This window comes from Saccostrea cucullata, unplaced genomic scaffold (genome assembly GCF_032062105.1).
Source record: "Saccostrea cucullata isolate Sc308-1 unplaced genomic scaffold, CSIRO_AGI_Scuc_v1 ctg11148, whole genome shotgun sequence".
Taxonomy (NCBI): domain Eukaryota; kingdom Metazoa; phylum Mollusca; class Bivalvia; order Ostreida; family Ostreidae; genus Saccostrea; species Saccostrea cuccullata.
The window spans coordinates 1-12,374 of NW_026923656.1; the positions used below are offsets into that span (position 1 = coordinate 1).

Below are 12,374 nucleotides of genomic sequence, written 5' to 3' on the forward strand. Positions count from 1 at the left end.
CACAATTTTTGGTGGGTTCATATTATCTTAATTTTATCTTTTTGAAAATAAGGTTAATCTTAATTTGCAAATACATGTAGTAGATTATTTTCAAATTACGGATCAAGTGCATTAAAATAAAAGTAGAAACAAACCCAAATCGTATGAGACAATAGACCATGTGCATGTATGTAAGAAGTCTATGCATGATTATTTACTTATTTTCTTCTCAACTTAATGTGTTCTGTATTTTATTACTAAGTATGTAATAAATATAATAAAACATACCCTTTTCCATATCACATCCTGTATCAGCCCTCGGGCCTTCGGCCCTCTGGCTGATATTGGTGTCTCGGGCTGATACAGTGATATGGAAAAGGGTATGTATTATTCTCTATATACACGAAGGGTAAAGAAGATCTGTCCCTCACATACAAATTAGTCTATTCTGGTAAATAAATTCTACATTTTAAAAGCTCACATGCAATTCATCTTATTATCATTAAATTTCAAATGTTGATCATGGCTATGTTTCGAATTGCATTGTTGCATAAACCCCATCCAATATTGAAAAATTCGAAGGCAATATAATATATATTTACACCAGTTGTAAATAATAATTCATGTATTCAAATTTTTATAGGATATACCGGTGGATCATATTATACACATTCAGGAGCAGCTGTAGATCCTCTTTGTTTGCCGAAAGATCAAGAGTGGGGGATCTACAGGGACGGAAGAGAGGGACATAGGGTTTACATCTACGGAGCAGAGTACCAATCAAGTCATTTCTAAGATCACTTTACTTCTTTTTATGATCATGACGTACCATGTGCTGTTTGCCTGGTTTCAAGTAGATCCGTTGTGAAAGTGTTTCCAGGTAAGAAAAAGCATGCTTTTGTGTTTTTTAAGTATGATTTTCTAATTTGAATCCAAGACATGCATTAAAATAATTATTTCATACTAAATTATCGTAAAAACAAAATAACTTAGTAAGGATTTTTATTCTAAGAATATGAAAAATATATCTCCTTTTCATGGACTTTTCATTTAGATAAACATTATAAATGGAAATAGAGCTAAGAAGAGAGATTGATTAATGACTGGAATATAATGTATCACTTGAAAAGTTTTATAAAATGAATCATCAACAATTGATGAAATTCGTGGAGATACATGTAGGTACATTATGTTCCCATTTCTTTCTTTTATTTGAAGTAACCCACGTGGCGCAGTGGTCGATCCGTACGTTGTACGTTGTCGAATCTTTCTGTGGGACGTGGATACATGTCCTGCAGATGAGATCATAAACATATATTTACATCCACTGAATATTTTCTTCTTTATTTCTTAAGAAAACCCATTGCGTTCATCGATCACTGCATTAACTACATAAGGCATATCACCTGTACAGATTTCTTGATCAGTGGCCGTTCCATCAATGAAACGTACAAAGACGTTCGCATCATTAACACAATAATTAATATTTTTAATCCTATTTAAAATGATAATTTAAACAGATATAAATATAAACAATAAAATGTCTTTCTTTGTTTGTTATTACTGGAAATAACGGTCGCAGCTATTGCAGAAAAAATTTACATAACCCGCTTACGCGGGCTATGTATTTTTTCTGCAACAGCTGCTTCCGTTCATTCCAGTAATAACAAACAAAGAAAGCATTTTATTGTTTAAGTAAACTGATATGAGGTCCCGTATCGCAGTAGATGATGGAACGAAAAAGATTCCTCATTGCTCAATGGCCCTTGGTGCCGAGTAAAAGATGAAACTTGTAGCTTTCCACCGACAAATGATGACGTCTCCATATGAAAGAACAATTCTCGAGAGGGACATTAAACAACAAACAATCCATAAATCTTTTATTTGAAATGTTTCACTTCTTGAATTAGGAATAAGCTAGAATTTTCATTTATTATTATGATTTATTTTAATTTCTTTTTTATTAGACCCCTCTTTAATGATTTGTTAGTTCCGTCAGCAATGGTTAAAATTCAATTCACAGCGTTTGCTCATCATTTTTATATAAAATTATGTTTTATATAATAATTATTCTCTCTGTATTGAAGCAACAAGAACATGTTACAAAGGATGGAGCCTTAAATACCAAGGTTATCTAATGGCTGGATACTACGGTCATAATGCTGGAACATCATACAAGTGTGTGGATGAGAATCCAGACACCTTACAAGGTGGCAAAGCAGGTAAAGACGGCTACCTATTCTATTTTGTAGAGGGGCTTTGTGGTTCATTGAAATGTCCACCATATGTCGAGGGAAGAGAGATTATTTGTGCTGTCTGTTCCAAAAAGTAAATAAAAAAATAAGTTGTAAAAATGCTAGATTACGATTCCTTTTTATTAGCTTACCTGATCCAAAGGCTCAAGTGAGCTTTTCTGATCAAAATTTGTCCGTTGTCTGTCATTTCTCGTTGTCGTCGTCGTCGGTGTTGTAAACTTTTCACATTTTCATCTTCTCAAGAACCACTGGCCAATTTCAACCAAACTTGCTACAAAGTATCCTTGGGTAAAGGGGATTCAAGTTTGTTCAAATGAAGGGTCACACCCTTTTCCCAGGGGAGATAATTATGAATTAGAGAAAAATTAATGGCATTTTAAAAAAATCTTCTTCTCAAGAACCACTGGGCCAGTAAAGATGAAAATCATGTGGAATCATCCTCTAGTGTAAATTTAAGTTTGCTCAAATCATGACCTCCCGGGTTAGGGCGGGGCCAACATGGCCGATCAAATTTTTACATAGGAGTATATAGGAAAAATCTTTAAAAATCTTCTCAAGAACCACTGGGCCAGGAAAGATGAAACTCATGTGGAATCATCCCCAGGTAGTGTAGATTCAAGTTTGTTCAAATCATGACCCCTGGGGTTATGGCGGGGCCAAAATGGCCTATCAAATTTTTACATAGGAGTATATAGAAAAAAACTTTTTAAATCTTCTTCCCAAGAACCACTGGGCGAGGAAAGATGAAACACATGTGGAATTATCTCCAGGTAGTGTAGATTCAAGTTTGTTCAAATCATGACCCCCGGGGGTAGGGCGGGGTCAAAATGGCCGATCAAAGTTTTACATAAGAGTATATAGGAAAAAAATTTAAAAATCTTCTTCTCAAGAACCATTGAGACAGGAAAGATGAAACTCCTGTGAAGTAATCTTCAGGTAGTGTAGATTCCAATTTGTTCAAATCATGATCCCCGGGGGTAGGGTGGGGCCATAATGGCCGGTAAAAGTTTAACATTGAATATATAGGGAAACCTTTTAAAATCTTTCTTTTAAGTACTTCAAAGCCATGATTAGTGATATTTATATGAAATCATCTTCAGGTAGTGTAGATTCTAGTTTGTTCAAATCATGACCCCAGGGGGTTAAAGTTCAAGCCCCCCGCCAACCTCAGTAAACTTTCAGTTCTGAACTGATATGTGCTTTTTCCTAGCCGATGTGCTCAGGTGAGCACTGTTGCCCCTTGGCCTCTTGTTTTTTTTATGTAATGTTGCTCAATATTTCTTTTTTCTCAATTTCGTTCAAATCACACGGACCTCCGAAACAACAGAGGTAGGATCAGGTGCCATGTAGTTGTAAGCATCCTTCGCTGACCGGTCACACCCGCCGTGTGCTCCTTGTCATGATCAGGAAATAACGGAAAAATCTGTTCCGTCGTCAATTCAGTGTATAAATAATGGACTAACAATTAGCATGAATAACGACAGTCAGCATTTGACTCAATGATAAATTGTTTTTTGCTGACAAGGTCATTGTATCGACCATAGAATTTACGAATTGGGATCTAAACAAGACGGCTGATATTCATGTTTCATATACCGTATAAGTAGAAATTTTAGCGAGGATTTAATTTTGGCATTATTAGCGAGGGTGCTGAGATCGCTAAAATTGAATATCGCTAAAAATTAATTGCGTTTTATTTGTAATAGCTTCTTTAATGAACATTTTAAAATCGCTAAAATTACATCTCGCTAAAAATAAAATACCATTTTTAAGGACAAATCGCTAAAATTGCGTCTCGCTAAAATTTCCACTTATACGGTACTTGCTTTACAATAATTTACCTTGTTTTAGAAATATTCATACGCAGGCACTTAGCATCGTTTTTGAAAGTGTAGGGGGCTAAGAAAAAAAATCCTACTTACCCGTAAAAGTTAACAAGTAAAAAAAAATTCCAAAATTGTTCAAACTCGGAAATCCTATTGCGTGGGGATTTGGGGAGTGGGTGGAATGGGGTGGGGGTTAGTGGTCAACTTTTTTCAAGGCCAACTTCCTTTCACTTCAATTTTTTTTTCATAAAAAAACCACAAATCACTATTCTCTGGTAAGAAGTGGGGGGGGGGGGGGCAAGGTTTCAATAGACATTTTCAATAGTAAAGGTAAATGTTGGGAAAAAGTGGGGGTGGGGGGCAGGACCCCTGTTGCCACGCCCCTGATACGTAGAGCAAGCTCTTGCGTATCGAATCAACTGAGATATATACACTCCGTATGCAGGTGATGAAGGTATATTTCTGCATATTAAGTAAGGGAAGTTGACAACAAAAAAATTAAAGACATGACGTTTATCATATAGCTTGGTTGTTAGATTACCATTAATGTCTTTTTCAAGTAAAATAATCAAGTATGAAAGAGATGTGTCAGACTCTGTGGTATCTTTTATCCCACGCTCACCAGGATATATCGTATCGACGTAGGAATGGAAATTCAAACATATAAATTATCTCTTACTGAAACTTCAATAAAAAATTCTTAAGTTTTTCGATTCTAAAAAATATTAAAGTACTAAATTACCAGGGCTTCACCGTGCATAATTATCTCCTAGCCCTTCGCCGGGCTTTACGCATGAAGGAAGAAGACAAATAATTTATTTTCACACTTCTCTGTAATGATTAATTGGTAGTTGCATACCTTGTATTATTTAAAAATATATTTAAATATATGTCTTCTCGATATACCCACTGCTCTAAAATTATGTTAGCACCTCAAGTCAAACATAACATCGTACCGAAGTCATTATCTTATGTACATAAATTGCGTGAAATTTTCAAAATGTTCAAGGAACTCGAAAGTAATTTACTGTGTATTCTGAATTTTTTTTTGTAATTCGGTAATTCGATCAGGAAAACTAACAAATAATCACGTCAAATTTACTTTCAAAAATGTTAAGAAGTTTGACTATATCGACCAAAATATTTTCTGCTTTTCAAAAATCATTATGTAAACAAACATAAATATATATATGAATAATCTATTGTTAATTTAACTATGAACATATCATAGAGGTATCATGAAAAAAGTAGAAATTATCTCATATAAGTTTATATTTAAGATTAAGGATTCTGGGTCATAAAACTCCCTTTGAGGTGAAAGATACTCATATTCTGAATTTCTTAACAAGGATATAAGTAAGCAAGTGTTTTTAGTTGTAATTGACGTAATAAAAGAATCGAAGCAAACTTTTAATGTTATTGACCAATCGTACAATATCTCACAATAATATTTCTAACTGATCAATGATATCCCCGATGCAGTTCAATATAAAAAATTTAGAATTTTAGATTCTAAATTTGATATATTTTTTAAACATAAAAAGACACTATATATAACTATACATAACATAGCTCATCTTTTTATCGCTATAAATTGGATTCATCAGAAGTTTTCGTATTCTGATGACCGCGCCATTTCACCAAAGTCTTGATATTTGCTGCTGTCATCTTCATCTGGTTTTCCAGAAATGGTATAGAGGTCCAATCCGCCTTCCTTGGCCTTACAGTCACAGTCTTCTCTGAATTTCTGTGCTTTATACATTTGTTTGATTCTTCCTCTACGATATATAAAATGCATATTTTGTAACACGAGGAATTTTAAAGCTTGATTGTTATGTATGAAACTATTCTTTTGGCAACGTTATATTAAAAAAATTATATAAATGGCATTTGAATTGTTCTTCTATTTTACTACAGAAGTATACCGTAAATGATCAGAAAGATTCACACAAAGTCTGAATCAATATTTACAGGTTATAACATTTTGTGCAGACTTACGTGAACTTCTGATTCTTTATTTACAGGCATTAGGTTTTTATGCATAGAAACCTTATAATCTTATTTCAATTTTATTGAGACAAAATGTAATTTTTGAACTTTCTTGAATGAAACACATGCATCTCATATTTATTTAAGACCAACCTTATGATAATAAGGTAGACCAACATCCCCATGATTATTGCTGTACATACGCAGAGAGCGACAAGAACACCATTGAACCGTGACAGGTAATCCACGTCATCTTTTTTGTCTGCGACTGCGGATAAAAGACACTTTTCCTTTACAAGTCTGCTAGATGTACATGTATTATCAAGCATGCGTAATTTATAATTCAGGATGGAACGATTCATATGCTGATCTTTATGAACATATAAAAGAATATCCACCTTGCAAACATTGAAGTCCTTGCCATCCACCAATACATCCTTCATTACAATGTCCTGTCACGTGGTGGCAGTCACGTGATGACTTACAAAAGGGACTGCACTCTTCTTTGCAATTATCTCCATAAAAGCCTTTTTTGCACACTATTTCAATTAAATGAAACTTCACACAAAATTGATTAGATTACCGAAATGAATTGACAAGTTAATTTCATTTACTGCTGTACAGACAGTGTTTTGAGAGGGGGGTAGAAAAACATGTTACCCTCAATGCAAAATGCTCCTTGATATCCTTCCACACACGCCCCTGGACAGGAACCATTTACATGATGGCAAGGAGAATTCTGACAAAACCCACAGGCATAGCTGCAGTTTTTACCGTAATTATTTTCTGTGCAAGCTATTTGAATGTATGAAAAAGAACAGTTACAATAAAAGAAATGAAAAGATTCTTTTAAAAAGCAGTTAAACTTTAAGTAAAGTATACCTCTAGCACATTTTGGGCACTCATGTAACCAGGAAACTAATTTACGACAAATAGATAAATAAGACAAACATATTATTCTTGACAAAGAAGTTGATCCCCAAAATCTTTGTACCTGATTCACATCGAAGTCCCTCCCAGCCTGGTTGACATCCCCCCTCACATTCCCCTGTCCCTCTGTTACACCGATAAGGTATACTACAGTGTTCATTGCAATTTTGTTTACAGTTGATTCCAAATGTGCCTTCAGGACAACCTGGCATGAGAGTTTATTTCAATTTTTTGAACACCTTTTTTACTTTTTCTTACCCACACTTTTCAATCCTAATAAGATTATTGAAATTTTGAATATTTGAATATTTTCTTAGATAAATCACAATGTAAATTACTTGTTTTACAGAGTTCTCCTTTGAATCCCGCGGCACAACCTTTCGGACATGAACCATTGATGAAATGACATTTTATATAATTAAGGCAGGCTCCACAACTCTGTCCACAATCCTGTCCAAATTTACTTCCATCACACTCTATGAAATACATCGAGTACATGTATACATGTACATGTTATTCAATTATAAGCGGATGTTTTGCATGTGGAAATTCCTCCTTATCAAAGCCTATGAGTAAGGTGAGCACAACCTTGTTCAAACATATATACAGAGTACCTTTAGTACATTGAAGTCCAATCCAGCCCGGTTGACATCCTTTCTCACATTCTCCGGTCGTTTTGTTGCATATATTAGACACTCCACAATTTTTACTGCAGAATCCTTCACAGTTTGTTCCGAATCGTCCAAGTGAACACTCTGAAAAGTATACACCATGGAGGAATTATCTTGAACATTTTCTCTTTATTGATAGTTTATTTGAGCAACAGGATGAATGATGCTTTAGGTTATCTCCTGGGAGAGCATATTTATTTACATGAAATATTTATTAACATAATCACCTGTTCTACAAAGAATTCCTTCAAACCCAGCGTCACAACCTTCCGAACAAGATCCATTGACGTGGTGACATTGTTTGTATCCCAAACAAGCGCCACAACTCTCTTCACAATCTTGTCCATATTTTCCACCGCTGCATTCTATTAAACTCAACCAATATACTTGACACTATGAAAACTTTTATGCTTAAAAGTGATCCCTCAAATATATTTTACGTGTTTATGCATATAAGAGGAATAATTTATACATATTGTTTCATATTTAAATGATATATATAAAAGGCAAGTTGGAATAAAAGACAAGCGAAAATATTGGGAAAATATTTTGCTTTTTTTTTTTTTTTTTTTTTTTAAATTCTACACTTATATCACTGGTGTTGTTTCGCTAAATTCCTACCTGAAACAAGATGTGTTTGTGAAAGACTATGCGCTCTACGGCAACAAAGTTCAAAAAAATTATTTTCAACATATAAGTCACAGTCAAGGTCTCAAATTCATTGGCCTTGGTGTCGTTTTAGAGAACTTAATTAGGAAGTATGCATAAAGGATATGGAGACAACGAACAGTATTCAATATCAAAGTCCATAAAACAATACAAAACAGGAGCAGAGCACCATGGACCTCTAAAACATTAGAGGTGGGATCAGGTGCCATGGAGAATTGAGCATCCCCTGCCGACCGGTCACACCCGCCGTGTGCTCCTTGTCATGATCGGGAATTAACGGAAAAATCCGTCGTCAAATCAATGTATAAATAATGAACTAACAATTAGTATGAAAAACGTCAGCCAGCATTTGACTTAATGATACATTGTATTTGCTGACAAGGTCATTGTATCGACCAAAGAACTTACGAAATGAGACTGCTGATATTCTTGTTTCATCAACTTGTCTGTCAATAACTTACATCGTTTTAGAAACTGTTCATACGTAGAGCATGCTTTTGCGTATATATCGAATTGAGATACATAAACTACATGTACGTATGTAAGTGATAAAGGTATATTGCTGCATAAGTAAGGGAAGTTAACGATAGAAAAGTTAAAGTCATCATGTTTATCATAGAGCTTGGTTGTAAGATTACCATTAACGTCTTTTTCAATTAAAATATCCAAGTATGAAGGAGATGTGTCAGACTCTGTGGTATCTTTTATCTCAAGCTCCCCAGGATATATCGTATCGACACATGAATGGAAAAAAAATTGTTAATTGACAATACGTTGACGATATATCTGAATGTTGAGTTGAAGGCCGCGGCAAGTGTTTTCTTCTTGTCATGCATTTTGCACATATCAAATATGAGGTCTCTATCTTTCATTGTTCAAAAGTTATTGCAAAGGTTAAAAAGGCTATTTTAGCATATACAGGTATTTCACAGTCAAGGTCACAAGGGTATTGACCTTGGTGACATTTGAAAGACCTTAATTGATGTAGTGTACATACCAAATATGAAGTCTCTATCTTTCATGGTCTTTCATCTTTCATGGTGTAAAAGATATAACAGACAGACAGGACAAAAAATGTGCGTCCCCGATCTATCGATTTGGGCGCATAAAAAACAAACAACATTTCTTTTATCAATATGAAATAGCTGTGTTTGTAGAAAATAACAGTTAATTCAGCCTGTTTTTTAAATTAAAAATTATATTCACGTTTGGTACTCAAAAATACCACATCAAAATATCTATTTCTTTCTCTTACCACTATTGCATTGTAATCCTTGATATCAAGGTTTACACCACGTACAAGCACCTGTCTCTATGTGACAAGAACGACAGTTTTCAGGACAGGGGAGAGAACAATTCGATCCATAAAAGCCAGTTTCACATCTTTAGAAAAAATAAACCAAATTTTACCATAAGATTAAACAAACATAAAATTGATGTGTACTTTACAAAGTACATAATGGATGTACATAACGTTTAAGAGCTCTGGATTCACCAAACTAACAAACAGAAGAATTTAAGGATAATTTCAGTAAGGCATATTTATATGTATTATGATGTGAAAATTTTTTAAACAGGTATGAATTTATTTGCTCTCTGCATGTTTATATGACAAAGAAGTATCACTTACAGTATCTATATATGAATTTTGTATGAAATAAAGCAGAATAAGCTTGAAGATTTTTTATCCATAAATGTGCAACATACCGAAAACTTCCACCTCGCAGAGTTCATTATGGGCATCAGTGGAATATCCAACCGGATATGTGACATTAGAAAGTCTCTCATTATAGTAAATGACGTATTGTCCATGTACTGGGCATGTTATATTGGCTACGGCAGGTATAGTAGATTTATTATAATCTGTATCATGGAAACATAATTGACCATTCAATCTCTCTGTTGTGTTAGATACGAAAACATAAAATCCAAGAAATCTTTCTGTGTAGACGTTGGATGCATCTGGAATACAAACATTTACATGTGAATTGTTTCATATTCTACATAAATTTATCTTTTGTATATACTTTTCTTTAATTGAAAGTGAAATAATTGCTAAGATGCATATGCATTCTAGGGCAAAATCGTGATTCAAAGAAAAATATGCATTACATTGCATACTTTTGCCCCCCCCCCCTCCAGTAATACTTTGAAAAATTACTCGAAATGTTCTAAATTGCCTACTTGTACTTGTATTTTGTAAAAGAAATCTAAATTTACAAAAACAATATTAAAGTTTCAAAGTAGGTTACTGGTTATTTTTTGTTTTATGACATTACAAAGATCAATACTTACATATTCCATTGAAATTATCATTCTACACAATATATCAAAATATTGAGCTTAAGCGGACCTGCGCCCGGTGACTTTCGCTAAAAATATTGATGTAATACACTGTAGACACCATTTCCTGTAGAAATTGGCATTTTCCTAACGTAATATCGAGCGTAAAACGTTAATGCTTATAAAAATATATAGTACTTTAATATAGGTCTGCAGATATCCCACTGTTTTAAAACATAATGATTTATTTCTCCGTCGATTATTTTGGGTGCAAATATTGGCCATTACATAACTGTATCTCATTCATTCTTTTACTTTTTTTTTTTTATAAAATTCTTAAAAAGCAATTTGCTTATCAAATATTGTAACTAATTGCAAGGTAAAATATTAATAGGTCACAAGATTTTATTTTCAGTGCAAGCATAATATATTCAGATTTCCTTTAGGTTCATACATGTTCTGTGAGTTAACCTCCTTTTTATTCCAAGTAGAAAATAACTTACTCCATACATCATTTTCCGTCCTGTAATAGATCCTTATGTCATGAATGCTGTGGATTGATGTCAAGTTTACCCACCAGGTGGAAGTTCTCTGAAAGCGTTCTGACATGACACACTGTCCACCCCATGCACTCAGGTCAGATTTAAGTCCATCAACCGCATTGCTGGAGTCGAATCGATCATACCATAGATAATATTGCTTTGATTGCCATGTCGGTTTATTCAAAGCTATATTAACTGAATAAAACATGTAAAAGAAATCCATATATTGTCATATGAATAGATAATTTATAGAAGAAGGTAAAATGAAATTTGTTAAGTTTACCACTCATTTCTGAAACGTAAATGTAAGAAAATTACATGCGGCAATATTTTTGTTTAAAATAAAACAGTGAAAAGACCACCATCACCACACACAAAGTTAACTATGTAAATTACAGTAGTCAAAACAAATCGTACATGCTAATTTTTTTTTAATTGGCGATGCCTTAAACGGGACAAATCACATTTTAGGGCTGAATTTGATAACGAGTATCCTCTCAATTCATAAACTACGTTTTCCCTAGAAGTATCGCGCATTGTACCCATTTCAACCCATTATGTGAATTTGTATAAACATGTGTTATATTAGAATATGATATGTATATTTTGAAATCTTATCATGTTTATATGAAACATACTTATTTTACCTATTCCGGATCCATTAAGTCGCCGCAAAAATGTTTCAAAATAGTTTTTCGCTATTGTCTTAAATAATTGCAAACTTTTAGTTAAAAAACCATTTCTTTTACTTTTTGGGGTTGAATTCCTTTATGACAACTGAAATGACTTTAACTTTTCAATTGTCATATTTCCTTGCTTATGCAGCAATATGTCTTCTTCACCTGCAAACAGGGTTTATAACTTTCAGTTGATTCGGTACAAAAGAGCATGGTCTACCTAGTAATTTTTAAAATAAAGTAAGATATTGACAAACAAGTTGCTGAAACAAAAATATCAGCAGTCTCGTTTAAATTCATTATTTCTAAAGTTATCTGATCGATATAATGAAATCCTCATAATAAAAGTCTTTTTTATAATTATTATTGGGCATTATATACTGACTATACCAATAGATTTCCCGATCATGACAAGGACCACACAGTGGGTATGACCGGTCGGGAGAGGATGCTTACTGCTTCATGGCACCTGATCCAATCTTCGGTGTATTGACAATACAACTTGTTTTCTCTACTCTTATTTTGTATTGTTTAGTGGACTTTTGAACTTGAA

At 33.7% G+C, this 12,374-nt stretch overlaps 3 protein-coding genes and 1 pseudogene across 4 annotated transcripts; 1 reads left to right on the top strand and 3 right to left on the bottom strand.

Moving 5' to 3' along the window:
• Positions 1 to 622: 622 nt before the first annotated feature.
• Positions 623 to 2,313, top strand: LOC134264590 (uncharacterized; annotated as a pseudogene).
• Positions 2,314 to 5,567: 3,254 nt separating this feature from the next.
• LOC134264592 (multiple epidermal growth factor-like domains protein 10) lies at positions 5,568 to 7,191 on the bottom strand. Its single transcript, XM_062746876.1, has 5 exons — positions 7,044 to 7,191; positions 6,710 to 6,844; positions 6,448 to 6,588; positions 6,203 to 6,317; positions 5,568 to 5,838 (listed from the first exon to the last, which is right to left on the bottom strand). The coding sequence occupies exons 1-5, from the start codon at positions 7,189 to 7,191 to the stop codon at positions 5,664 to 5,666; spliced, it is 714 nt and encodes a 237-aa protein (XP_062602860.1). The 3' UTR covers positions 5,568 to 5,663.
• On the bottom strand, positions 7,101 to 8,010 carry LOC134264591 (uncharacterized). Of its 2 annotated transcripts, XR_009991563.1 has the most exons (4): positions 7,878 to 8,010; positions 7,594 to 7,734; positions 7,318 to 7,455; positions 7,101 to 7,184 (listed from the first exon to the last, which is right to left on the bottom strand). XR_009991563.1 is itself a non-coding variant. In XM_062746875.1 (3 exons), exons 1-3 carry the CDS (start codon positions 7,995 to 7,997, stop codon positions 7,390 to 7,392), a joined length of 327 nt encoding a protein of 108 aa, XP_062602859.1. In that variant the 5' UTR covers positions 7,998 to 8,010; the 3' UTR covers positions 7,261 to 7,389. The 2 variants fall into 2 exon arrangements, 1 of the variants encoding a protein (XP_062602859.1); XM_062746875.1 differs by lacking the exon at positions 7,101 to 7,184 and having other exon boundaries at positions 7,261 to 7,455.
• A 1,589-nt stretch (positions 8,011 to 9,599) lies between these two features.
• Positions 9,600 to 11,690, bottom strand: LOC134264593 (uncharacterized). The gene is made up of 4 exons (XM_062746877.1): positions 11,687 to 11,690; positions 11,106 to 11,339; positions 10,023 to 10,281; positions 9,600 to 9,702 (listed from the first exon to the last, which is right to left on the bottom strand). The coding sequence occupies exons 1-4, from the start codon at positions 11,688 to 11,690 to the stop codon at positions 9,600 to 9,602; spliced, it is 600 nt and encodes a 199-aa protein (XP_062602861.1).
• Positions 11,691 to 12,374: the final 684 nt, after the last annotated feature.